This window comes from Bos taurus, chromosome 3 (genome assembly GCF_002263795.3).
Source record: "Bos taurus isolate L1 Dominette 01449 registration number 42190680 breed Hereford chromosome 3, ARS-UCD2.0, whole genome shotgun sequence".
Taxonomy (NCBI): Eukaryota; Metazoa; Chordata; class Mammalia; order Artiodactyla; family Bovidae; genus Bos; species Bos taurus.
Genome location: NC_037330.1, coordinates 57,702,657 through 57,715,208, shown reverse-complemented (window position 1 = coordinate 57,715,208; position 12,552 = coordinate 57,702,657). Strand labels below are relative to the sequence as shown.

Sequence of the window (12,552 nt, the reverse complement as noted above, 5' to 3'; positions counted from 1 at the left end):
CAGAAGACTCGAGTTCAAATACCAACTTTAAAACTCAAAGAGTTTTATACCACAGCCACAGGAGTAATTCCTCTTATACTTTTCATATTTAAAACAGGAATATGAATATCTCCCTCTTTTAATATCCATCTACCTATCCACAAACATCAACTAAGTGTCTATATACCAGGTCTTGTGTTGTAGCTGAAAGAGAAATAAGAAAACGTCAATAAGATACAGTTCTGTTCTTTAAGAGTTCAAAGTCTAGTGAAAAATACTCAAAAACCTTCGTTTTCTTTCTTGAGAGTATTTTTTTTTCTTTCATGAGAGTATTTCTTAAGGCTGCCTTTGCTTAAGGAGATGAAGAAAGAATCACAAGGGTCAAGCATGTAACACAAGTACTATGATTTAAAATTAAAAGGCAACACTAATATTGTTAGCAATTGTTAGGCAAAAAATGTGGCCAGTTTCTGAAATTAGTGTATTTTTGAAAAATACTATGAAGCAATTGGGTCACTGGGAAGTAAGCCCCTGCAGATGATAACAGCAGTCTTAGGAGTGAGGGGATCAGAGAAAAGCAGGCCCTCATTTCTGGTTAGAGAAATAGATAAAACATCTTGGAGAGACTGAGCTCAGTTCATAGGCTGGACTGTGTAGTACACAACTTGCTGCTTTGAATGATCATTTGAGACCTGAGTATCCTTTAAATAAACATCTCTCAAGTCATTCTCTGAGAGGAGTCACTATTACTTGATTCTTTGTCAATTATATCTGTCCCCTTGTAGAGTATCCTGACTTGACACATAGGGTAGGAGATTAGAGAGAACATCTTCTTGGTGTCTCTTCTACTCCATTCCAATAACAAAGATCTCACACTAAAGCTTCTTGGTATTAAAAGTGTTTATTTTGATCATCCCATGTGAGTTGGCCATGGGAAGGGGTAGGAAAAATCACTCCTCTTTAATCTCTCAGTTAACTCAGGGGTTTCAGAATGTCTACACTAATAATATCAATCACTAACATAAGATGAACAAAAAGAGACTATAAATTCACAGGAGAGACTAAAGACCTATTCTTTATAAAGAATGCATGCCACCGTGTTTTCATCTGTCACTGTCAGCTGGCATTTAATAAAGCCATGACTTAAAATTCTATATTTAAAACCTGACAGAAATTATAATGGCATTTTAGCATATATTTGAAACAATATTAAGTACACTGAGACATTTGGCAACTTTAGAAAGTATGCAATTATATCATTATTAAAAATAATATTCAGAGTATTTTCTTTTATTATATTAATATATACACATATAGCACTATATAATGTAAAACAATTACATACATTATTTAAAATCATGTATTTGGCTTATAATTGGCCAAGGTTTATTACAAGTTCATTTGAATGGTGGCTATAGTCACAAAGAATGATTCTAGCTTCTTTTCTGTGTATAAAATATTCTAGAAACCAAAATAAATTAAATAGATATTAATCCAGAGTTAAGTGAAGACTATCCAGCAAAAAAGGAATACTAACATGTATCTTGTTTTAAAATTTCAATTGGATAATAAATTATGTTTCAAAAATCTTTACATAAAAGCTTAATAGCACCACTCATAAATCATAAAGTATAGCAACAGATAACATATTTATTTAATTTTTACCTAATTACTTTTTACTCATAGTAAAAATCTATTGTTTATAGAAAGTAAAGCCAAAAATTTATCCAAACATTGTTACATAAGAGGTTTTAAGAAACTGTAAATAATTCTTAATACTCTCATTTTGATTCTCTGACTTTTCAAGACTATGTTGTATTTCTTTCAAACATACTTCCTGATGTTGTGCTTTCTAAATAAAAAAAAGAAATAAAAATAGTTAATAATGACATTAATATCAAAGGATAGTCATAATATAAAAATTTATATACACAATAATTGAATACATGGTTTTTAATTTTTTAAAAGAAAAAACTTTAGAACTCACTTTTCTTTAAAATCTAGAATAGAGCACACACATGGTTGATCTCTGTGACAGTTTGTTGTAATACACACCCACTTTGCCCCAAATTATTATATATTTTATATGATTAACTTAAATAGATTTTACTTAAAACTGTCACAATTTCTATTACATTTAACATGGCATATTTTAATACTAGTTTTTGTCATTTTCTTTGCCTAAAAGGCTGACTACTTTTGCTATCTTAAAATAGCAAAACTATTTTTGCTGTCTATAAACTAGACAGAATTCTAGTTTTGATAATATGAACCTTTTATTTTTGGAATCTTTTAAAAACAAAATGAACTCAATATCATATGTGGTCTTTGAGGAAAACATTTAAAATGTAATGTATTTTTAAAATATTCAGTTGTGTGTAAATTCCCAAATAGATCTGTTCACTGAAAATATTTTAGATAGACAGGCTACAAATATCACCTACCTTCCAACTAAAATGTAGGAACCATGAGAAGAAAAATCTTTTATATCCTTCCTACCAGGTGTTCAATGACACCAGATACCTTCTGAAACTGAGCAATGCCCCCAAGGAAAGTATAGTGGGTGGTATAAAACAACTCGCCAGGCTGAAGTCTACAAAGTCATAGAATGACTATAATGGATCTTTGAGAAACATTGATTTTACTCAACACCTTGGAGGGAAAAATATTAATACAAATACACATAAGGTAGAATGCAAAATGAACATAGATTTTAAAATGTAAGTATATAATATATTCCAAAGACATTTCAGGCTTCTTGATCTAGAGTAGGCCGCTGAGGGTCACCCTTGGGTCTGCGTATCTATTCCCTCTCTCTCCCCCTGAAGCACTGGGCAGAAAATCTGTAGAGGCCTGCTGCTGTGGGGCGGGCACTATGGAAGACAGCAGCATACAATTAACTATGAGACAGCCTCTCAGGGTGCTTACAATTCAGATGGAGCTAAGGCGTGTGTATAAAACAAGTATCTGAAACTGCCAACTGAACTGCTCCCGGGAAGGGACAGAAATAAACCCATTTTTCAGCAATGTCTTAATCCAAGGTCAGAATTCTAAATTTTTACTACTGTAAAAATCATCAAGCTTAACTAAACATCAGATCTTAAATTTACTTATTTTAGCAGCTTTAACCAAGTACTAGGAATATTATAACACACATACCTTATTTTAATATACTCATTTTTTAGAAGTTTCAATTACACACAGAATATCGCACATTTTACAATATAACAGAAACTCTGACAGTGACTAAAAAATATTCTGAAATAAAGCGAAGGCCTGTGCTAAACTAAAGATGAGAAATGTTTTGTTCTGATTAAATTGCCATGAAACTTTTGATGGTAATAAAATTAAACTAATAATGATGGCTAAAATATCTAACTTTTGAACCTTTCAGGTTTTCAATGGTCTACATTCTTGGGAATGAAAAAATAGTTATCATGGAGTCTGGCTCCTGGAAAAAACAAAAGTATTATTATTTCCTATGTCACTGTTTAGTAGATAATTTTCAACTAAGTCAATCACAACTCGTGCTAGTTTTCATAGTATATTACACCAACCATTTCATGAATAGTTAGGAGAAAACATTAGAAGACTAACTAAACATAGCCAATTTGGTATTTTCATTTTATGACTGAGTAGACCCAAGCATCCACCTCATAAGCAGATATAACTAAAACATCTAAATCATCAACTTATAACTTCCTAAAATATAATATTCATTATTTAATACTATCAAAATCTATCATAGTGTTTATCTTAAAAATGAAAAATTCATAATAGAAAGAAAACAAGTAAATGATATTTGTAACTTTCATTAAGCATCTGTCATGTAAAAATAATATGCAGAGAAAGGGCCTGATGAGACTTTGGGAGAAATGTAATAGAAGCTACCAAGGATACAGGATAATAATTCCTTGGCCAAATGCTGACATTTTTATTTTTATGATTTATATTATTTGTTACTTTTAGTACTATTAGTAAAGTAATAGCCTTGATTCCCTTCACTTTGTATGTTAACTGTTTAACTAAAACTCCATGCTAAGAATGTTAAATGCTCACTTATTTTTAATGAAAATACATTAAGCCATACTAATACTTACGCTGTTCATTTTGCAAACAAGTTGATTTTGTTCTTCATTTTTCTTTCTAAGCTCATTTTCCAGATCTACTATTTTGACTTGTAAAGCCCTTTCTCTAGATGACATTTTCTCTATTTCTTCAGAAACCTGTAATTTTAATTGAAAGAATAAAAGAGCTAAATGTGCTTTCTTTAAGATATAATTTAAAGCCTTGACATAATTATACTGTATCTCTTCTTTCCAAATAGATATTATTTGGATATTAGACAACTTAACTACAAAGTGTTTAAGGGTGTTCTATCTTGAGAAACACATATAGCATAAGCATGCATTCTCCTGTTTGGTATGGAAGTATCTGAAAAAGTAGCTTGAAGTGGAAGACGTGTATATATTACCACAGATGTGACGTAGGCAGGTTTTCCCCAATACTATATTTCCACAATCTGCTGAGATTAACTGCCATGTTTTTACAGTATTTATCATGGCATCCAAAGTGGTGGTGGGACATAGGAAGTTCACAATCGATGCTGATTATAGACTTGGATGGAGAGAATTGGGGGCAGGGTAGATGATATTCACACCACACACACACACACACACACACACACACACACACACACACACTAGATTGGTTTTTCATTCATTCACTTCCAAAATGGTCTGAATTTGAGTTTTCGTATTTCTCTGATGGTTTATTTCAGCAGAAAGTCTAGCTTAGCAATGTTATCCAAGGATTCAGATACATGGGAACCTATTTGCAGGAAAGGTGAGTTGGAACCACAAGAATGAAAGTGGAGGCAGAGACTAGTTCAGGAGCAAGGAGCTAGTATGAGGACTGTCCTCTAACCTAACTCCCAGGGACTAAGTTCTAAGTTATTATAAAGTTATTTACAAAGATTTCTTGTGCACAAATTCCAAGGGTGATTGTGAGAGAAGAATTCTAACAGCATTTGAAGCTTTGGGAGAAAGAGCCCCCAGGACAAGTACCCATGTCCTTTACAATGCCCTGCAGTGTGGACAACAGTGACAGGGCAGTGACGGCACTCTTCACGCGGCAGTAGCTCCACATTTCACCGCAGCAGGAAGGAAAGGAGAGGGCAGACACATCTCTGAGGACTCTAAATACTTCTGAGAAGAAATCTGACAGCATCCAGCATTTCCAAGGTTCATGTAGTCTGAACCCAGGCTAAAGTCACTTCTCCTCCCACAGGCTGGGACTGAGAAACCTGGATTACATTTCTATCATTGGCAGTACATTTTACTACTCAGCTTTCATTCAACGATATGTCTTTCAAAGTCAACTTAAATAGCTTTCCCAGAGGTTAAAAAATATCAAAATATATCTATGTGACACTTAAGAGTTCAAGGGTATCAGAAGTTCTCTCACTCTTGTGGAATTGCCTTTAACAGGATTGCGAAAGACCACAGGTGGAAGAGTTCAGAGAGACATTCAAAGTCTGGTGTTGGACATGTAAAGCCTGAGTTGCCTAAAAATGTTAAGAGGAGATAAATAGCAGAGCATACGAATTTAGATATCAGGAAATAAAGAAGTCTGTGGCAGAGATATACTTCTGAGAGTCATCAGGGTATAGACAATCTCTTTCCAGTGTCATTCAATCCTATGAGGAAACTCATCTTCCCCATTTTACCAATTAAGAAACTAAAGTTTGGCAAGTAGCTTGCCCTGGGTTGGGATATAATGTGTCAGGGCCAGAATTAAAATCCACCTCTTGTGAATTCCAAAGCCCACGTCGTGTCTTTCAAGATTACATTTTCAAATTATTTGATAAATTTACCTCTTCTTTGAGATCTTCCTGAATCATTTCTCCACATCTCCAGATTGAACTAATCCACCTGGCAGTGCCCCTTGTGTCTTCCCTACATTGTAGCAACTACTTGCTGGATGATACTGTCTGTTCACACGTTGTTTCCCTACTGAACTGTGAGTGTCCTGAGAGCTGAGGCCAGTTCTTACTCATCTGTGTATCAGAAGCACTAACAGAATGCTTCTCAACAGACAGTGAGATATTTATTAAATGCTTATCATATGGATTTAACTGGAAATTAATTCTTGTCCATATTTATTTTTACAACATTTGCCAAAAGGGAGTTGAGCTTTATAGCTCACTGAATCTCAATCAAAACCAAAAGGTTCAGTAACTTGCATATTTGCTTTGGTTTCATTTAAAAAAAAGAAGGGCGATTCCTATAAAGTGTTTTCCATTCCTGCCCTTTACCCTGCCACATCACCATTTATTTAGTGAAGTAACTCCGGACCAGTAACATATCTGTTTAGCTCCAAAAGGGAAAAGTAGATAAAAAACAAAAATGTAATTGCTCCCTTCACCCTGTCATCAGGATAAAAACAATAACTGTAGGTTTGGCAAGATGAGATATCGTCTGTTTAAAAAGATGACTCTTTGGTAATCTAATTAAAATGTTTCTAAATAAAGGCCATCTGTACCTTTTGTCTTCCTTCTTCTAAAGCAGCTTCCAGCTGTCTGGCCAGTGCTGTATATTCTGCAGATTTCTCTTTAAATTTAAGATTGCTGTGCTTAAGACATTCTTCTTGGTTTGCCAGCTTCTTTTCAAGCTCTCTATTTTCTGCATCCATCTGTTCTAATTTTCTTTTTACAGAAGACATATATTTTAAAATTATAGTGTGTAGAAAAAAATGTAATACCAACTTTAAGTCAATTTAATACTTACTGTTTAAGGTTTTCACACTTTAACTGAATAAGATAATTTTCCTCTTCCAGAGAAAGCTTTGTCAGAAGACTATGATTTTCGTCAACCTAAAAGAGAAAAAAGTTTTCTTGGTTATTTTCTTCATAAGTGATTTCCAGAGAAATCTACATAGTTTACTGCTAGAACAATTATAAAAAAGAAGATGGTATAAATATTATTACCCCTACACAGAGAGACACCAAGAAATATTACATTGTTAAAAAACAAATTCTTAAATTCCTGGATTTTTTTAAAAAACTATTGCTGCCTCATGGAAAATTATTTACTAAAATTGTTACTGAAAGATGGCAATTAAAACATTCTGAGTAATGTTTTATTGAAAAAGAACATGTATTTTGTTAAGTAAATGTGAAGATTTTAAACAGTAACCTCCTATTGTTGGATACTTAGGATTACTCTTACAGTTTTCTGATAATCACCTACAGACAGTGATTAATAATTGAGTATCTGTGAAGTTGTAACTATTGAATAAAAAACATATTTGTGAGAAGCAAAACAAAACAGATAAGCAAATCAACCAAAGATACACTTGCCTACACCAAAACAATATTTTTCCCACTGCTTGACCCAGAGGGAGGGTATGGGGAGGGAGGAGGGAGGAGGGTTCAGGATGGGGAACACAGGTATACCTGTGGCGGATTCATTTTGATATTTGGCAAAACTAATACAATATTGTAAAATTTAAAAATAAAATAAAATTTAAAAAAAAATAAAAATAAAAAAATAAATAAAAGCTAAAAACAGGACTATCATATGACCCAGCCATCCACTCCTGGGCCTATATCCAGAGAACATTATCATTTGAAAATATACATGCACCCCTACATTCACAGCAGCACTAGTTATAATAACCAAGTCGTGGAAGCAACCTAATTAAGGGTCCATTGATAGATGAATGAATAAAGAAGATATACTAAGTATATACAATGAAATATTACTCAGGCATTAAAAAACGAAATAATGCCACTTGCAGCAATATGGATGGACCTAGAGATTATGATACTAAATGAAGTAAGTCAAACAGAAGGAAGACAAATATCATATAATATATGTGGAATCTAAAAAAAATAATAGAAATTAATTTATTTACAAAGCAGAAATAGACTCACAGACACAGAAAACAAACTTATGATTATCAAAGGGGAAGTGGGGGAGAAGGATAAATTAGGATTATGGTTTAAACATACACACTACTATATATAAACTAGATAACAAGGATCTGCTATATAATGTGTGGAACTATCTCTCTCTCTGTCTATATCTATATCTATCTATATATATATATATACACATATGTGAGAAACTAACACATTGTGAATCAACTGTATTCCAATAAAAATTTAAAAATAAAAATAAAACCCTTTAGACCTTTGACCTTCAAAAAAAATTTTTTTTAAAAAGCTACATTTAAATAATGCAGTTTTGAAAAAAAATTTTTTCTCATATTTCAGTTAGTGTGATTTGACACTTTCCTAGAAAGATCTCTTCTCAGGAGATAAACTCAGCAAAGTTTTGTTTGAGTTCTTTTAAAAAGAGGATGATTTTCAATATTAAATCCAGATTAATTTGGAAGATAGGGAATTCTTCCTAAAATTATTTTGCAAATAAAAAGATGTGCCACCACCTTTGGATATGCTTCTTTGAAAAAAAATATTAAAAAATATTTATTAAGTGTTTACTATGTTAGGCATTTAATTAAGAGACGGCTATATGAAACCCATGATCTCTCTCTTCTGATGCAGTGAAAAAGTGTATGTTTAAAAAATTGAGAATAATCCAAATAAACTTGCACATAATTCTAACAGAAATAAATTCTAATTTTTATATGGTAAATTTCAATAATTTATCTTATCCTGACATCAAAAATATACATGTAAGCATAGCTTTGCTCCTTCTCTCATGCTATTACTATCCTCAAATGTTTAAATATAGATTTGTATGAATAAACTAAAAATTAGCAATTTTAACTACCATTTTTCATTATAAAATACTAACAAGAAGAGTTTACAAAATAATCACAGTATTCACAAGAAACTGACATTTGATCAACTTATTTAGATAAGAGTAAAATAATCAACCCCTGACAGGAGTGCCCTCAACTGGAGAAATTATTCCAAAGCATTTAACACATCTAACGAAAATCAAAATGATGGCTGGACACCTGGCCCTGAAGCTCCCTAACGGTGTGTGCCTGGTCTGCACACTTCCCCTTGTGGTGCTGCAGACTCTCCTGACACTCCTGAAGCCTCTGTTCCACCGCCGTCAAGGAATCGCGGACACGTTCTAACTCCTTCAGATGAGACTCCATCTGGCCTCTCATCTGAGTTGTAGCATTAGGGAAATAAGTGCAAGATCACACATTCAGCATCCATGTTTTTACTATCTTAAATACTAGATATGCCTGTAATATAATAAATATTTTAGGTATAAGAGTTTATAAAAAGAGATTTAACCAAATAAATAAGAATAAACTTTAAGTTTGACTGTGCTAAATAAGAATGAAAAGTGAAACTTTCTCAGTCATATCTGACTTTTTATGACCCCACAGACTGCCGCCAGGCTCCTCTGTCCATGGAATTCTCCAGGCACATTCTGCCAATCCCTTCCCCAGGGGATCTACTCGACCCAGGGATTGAACCTGAGACTCCTGCATGACAGGTTAATTCTTTACTATCTGAGCCACCAGGGAAGCCCACCCGTTAAATTAGAATATAGAACACAAAAGTAGGTTGGACTTTAATTAGTGTACAAAAAGTTTGTTGAGTAAATGAATATGGTGATAGTAGCTTGCAGGGCAAATGTTTAAATTACTTAGGAAAGTAAACTTTTGACTCTGTCCTGTCATTTATATGCAAGCACAGACATTACTAAGAAAGCTGGTACAGTAGTCTTCTGCTGTCCAGCCATCAGTCTGAAGTAACTATAGAATTTTGTCCAAAATTTGGTAACTCAGATATTTTGAATAAAGCAGCCTTGCTGCACTCAGCTTAGTCAGAATTAGTGAGGTTTGCTGTATGTAAATTCAAAATACCTAATATCAGTAGTATTCAGGAGACTATAATTTGATCACTAATGTTACTATGTTACTAAGAATAAATCTAACTGTACCTATATTATCTCTGGGCTGCTACAATTCCTCATGGTGGCACTTTTGTAGAGATGTGACAAGAAGCAACCATAAAAATTGCTTGAACTGATAATTTAGAGGAAATAACAAGACACAGGGCACCTGGGATGTTCATAGGGAAGAAAAACAAAAGCTAGACTTTTCCCCAAGACAGGGAATACCAAGAGCTACTATGCAACATCAGGCCTTCTGGACGACAAATGATAAAATTAGAAAAATGCCTGCCTCTGGGTCCCCAAACATCTAAGAGCCCATGACAAAGACAAGAGACTTAAAACAGTGGACAAGAAAAAGGAAGCATGGACAAGAAAAAGGAAGCATTTCACTTTAAAAAATAGCTTATCTGGTTTAATACCAGTAAGAAAACACTGTGACCTCATAGTATCTGAAAACCCTGCACAGGCTCCAGCCTCTTCAGCCTTTTGAACAGGTTTTCTAAAATGGACTTTTATTTATAAAAGTTGCCTATAAAAGAGGAGGCATTTGCATTGGTATGTCTCATGAGAAAAAGTAACCAAGAGGTATGAAATGATTTCTTCTGTGGTCTACTAAAAATAGGTGAAAAGTAGTAAGTTGCACATCTGATGGGCTACCTTTCTCTCTTTTAACCAGCAGAGAAGCCTGCTCTGACTGACCTCTTCTTCACACTGGTGTCTTACTCAGACTTCTCAATTCCAAGATGTAGGGACAACCCAGAGACAGTCACCTTATTACACTCAACTAACCAGTAACATCCCATGACCTCCCTAGCTGGGAGTCAGGGATGTCAGCGTCCTAAAAGTTTCACTGCTTCCTTACCAAAAGCAATGTGAGAAGACCCAAAAAAGGATGCGGTTTCATTTAAAAACTTAAAAATATTCACAAAAACATCATAACTTGCCAACACTGACCTTCCCCTCATTCTTTTGCAATAGGGTGAAAAAAAAAGGAAACGATTTTGTTTTTGGGAAAAAAAAAAAAGAAAAGGGTTCTTTTTGCTTTTAATGTTACTTTTCTTCCAAAAAAGCATTTAGAAGAGAATATTTTGTTTTTTTACACAAAAGATTTAGTATCAGAATAAAAAAGGTGAGATTAAAAATGAAAGATAGTCAACTTTGCATGAAGCTCAGTGATAACCATTTTTTGATGCTACTTAAGTCTCCTCTTGTATCAGAAAAATTAAACATTTATGTTATTTTTTAAATATTTAGGAAAAAATTTTAAAATATATTAACACATTTCAGGTCTGGAAGACACATTACTTACTTAGAAAACAAATTGCCACAGAAATCGAGAAGAGATAATTCCTAAGTCTAAACTAAAGAAAATGACAGAATTTATATAAAATTTATATAAAAGAATTCATATAAAATTCATACAGTACAAAACATAAATAAAACATTTTATTATTTAAAATGTCAAACTAACCTTTTTTAATTTTTTATTTTTGTTTTTTGTTATTAGGCTATTTTCTTGTAGCAAATTTTTGCATCTGCTTTTTACCATTTCAGCTGCTTCTTGCACCTTTTGTATCTGAAAATAAAATATATTACAGTAATATGCATTATTTTCTTATTAGGACCATTATATGAAATAAAAAGCTAAAACTGTGAATTTAAATTTTAAAATTTCTATTTTAAACCCATTATCATTACCCTATTAGTACCATCAGTATGTTTATCTAATGTTATTCCTTCTTTAAATACAAGAATCACTCAGTGCTCTACTCTAATCCACAATCCTTGTGTGATTTACCTGTCTTTTCCCATAATACTTCTAGAATCTTCACCTGAGCTCTGAACTTTAGAGAGAGACCTTCATTAGCAGGTCAATGTCACTTTAAAGAATTGGTCTCTGGTCCAAACTAGCTCCCAAAGCAACTATTTCACTCTACACATCAAAATCTGTTAAATAAAAAACAAAAAACCTAAGCACTTTATATAAGACCCAGAGCCAAGAATATACTCATTCACAGTATTCTTCATGGAGGGTTAAATCAGAACAACCAGCTGGAAGACCCAGATGATATTTTCAGTGAGGCATCACACAGTCCATCACAGCCTCCACTCTTAGCTCTAGCAGGGATAACTGGAATATTCTAACTGAATTTTAGTCTCAACTCCAGTTTCCCATCTAAACCATGGGAATGGAGTCCTTCCTACTTACCTACATTATTTCCCTCCTTCAGCTTTAACCTTTAGTTCATTATCCTTCGATTCAAACACTCTCTTTCATGAAAATAAGGTCCTTGTTGACCAATTTGTTACCCATCATTCAAGGACCTGCATATGTCTCATCTTTCAAATGAAGTTTTTCTTAAATACTGTATTTCTAAATCGTAAGCTTTTCTATAAATTACCAATTAACACATGCTCTATTCAATACATATGTTCTTTTCCAGGTATTTCATGAGAATAAATCTGAATTATACTTTATTAAGATGCAAAGAGGAAATACTGTGCTTTAATGACCCTTGAATGGAGTCATTATTCTAAATCAATACCATTAACAATACAAGATGACAAATATAACTAAAATTAACTAACAAGATTACTATAAGTTCCATTACACCTATGCAATTAATTTTAGATCACTTTTAGGAATATCCAATATAAACAGCGCATTCAAATTAGGAATAAG

General features: G+C 33.2%; 1 protein-coding gene across 10 annotated transcripts in view; it reads right to left on the bottom strand.

The window, feature by feature from the left end:
- Positions 1–861: 861 nt before the first annotated feature.
- The window catches only part of ODF2L (outer dense fiber of sperm tails 2 like), a 399,873-nt gene continuing 388,182 nt past the window's right edge, over positions 862–12,552 (bottom strand). For 8 of the 10 annotated variants that reach the window (XM_059884675.1, XM_059884671.1, XM_059884679.1 and 5 more), the window contains 6 exons: positions 11,341–11,445; positions 8,968–9,126; positions 6,768–6,853; positions 6,523–6,685; positions 4,080–4,205; positions 862–1,831 (listed from right to left, as the gene is read on the bottom strand). In XM_059884675.1, the coding sequence (XP_059740658.1) occupies positions 1,703–1,831; positions 4,080–4,205; positions 6,523–6,685; positions 6,768–6,853; positions 8,968–9,126; positions 11,341–11,445 (768 nt within the window). In that variant the 3' untranslated portion in view covers positions 862–1,702. 10 annotated transcript variants of the gene reach the window in all.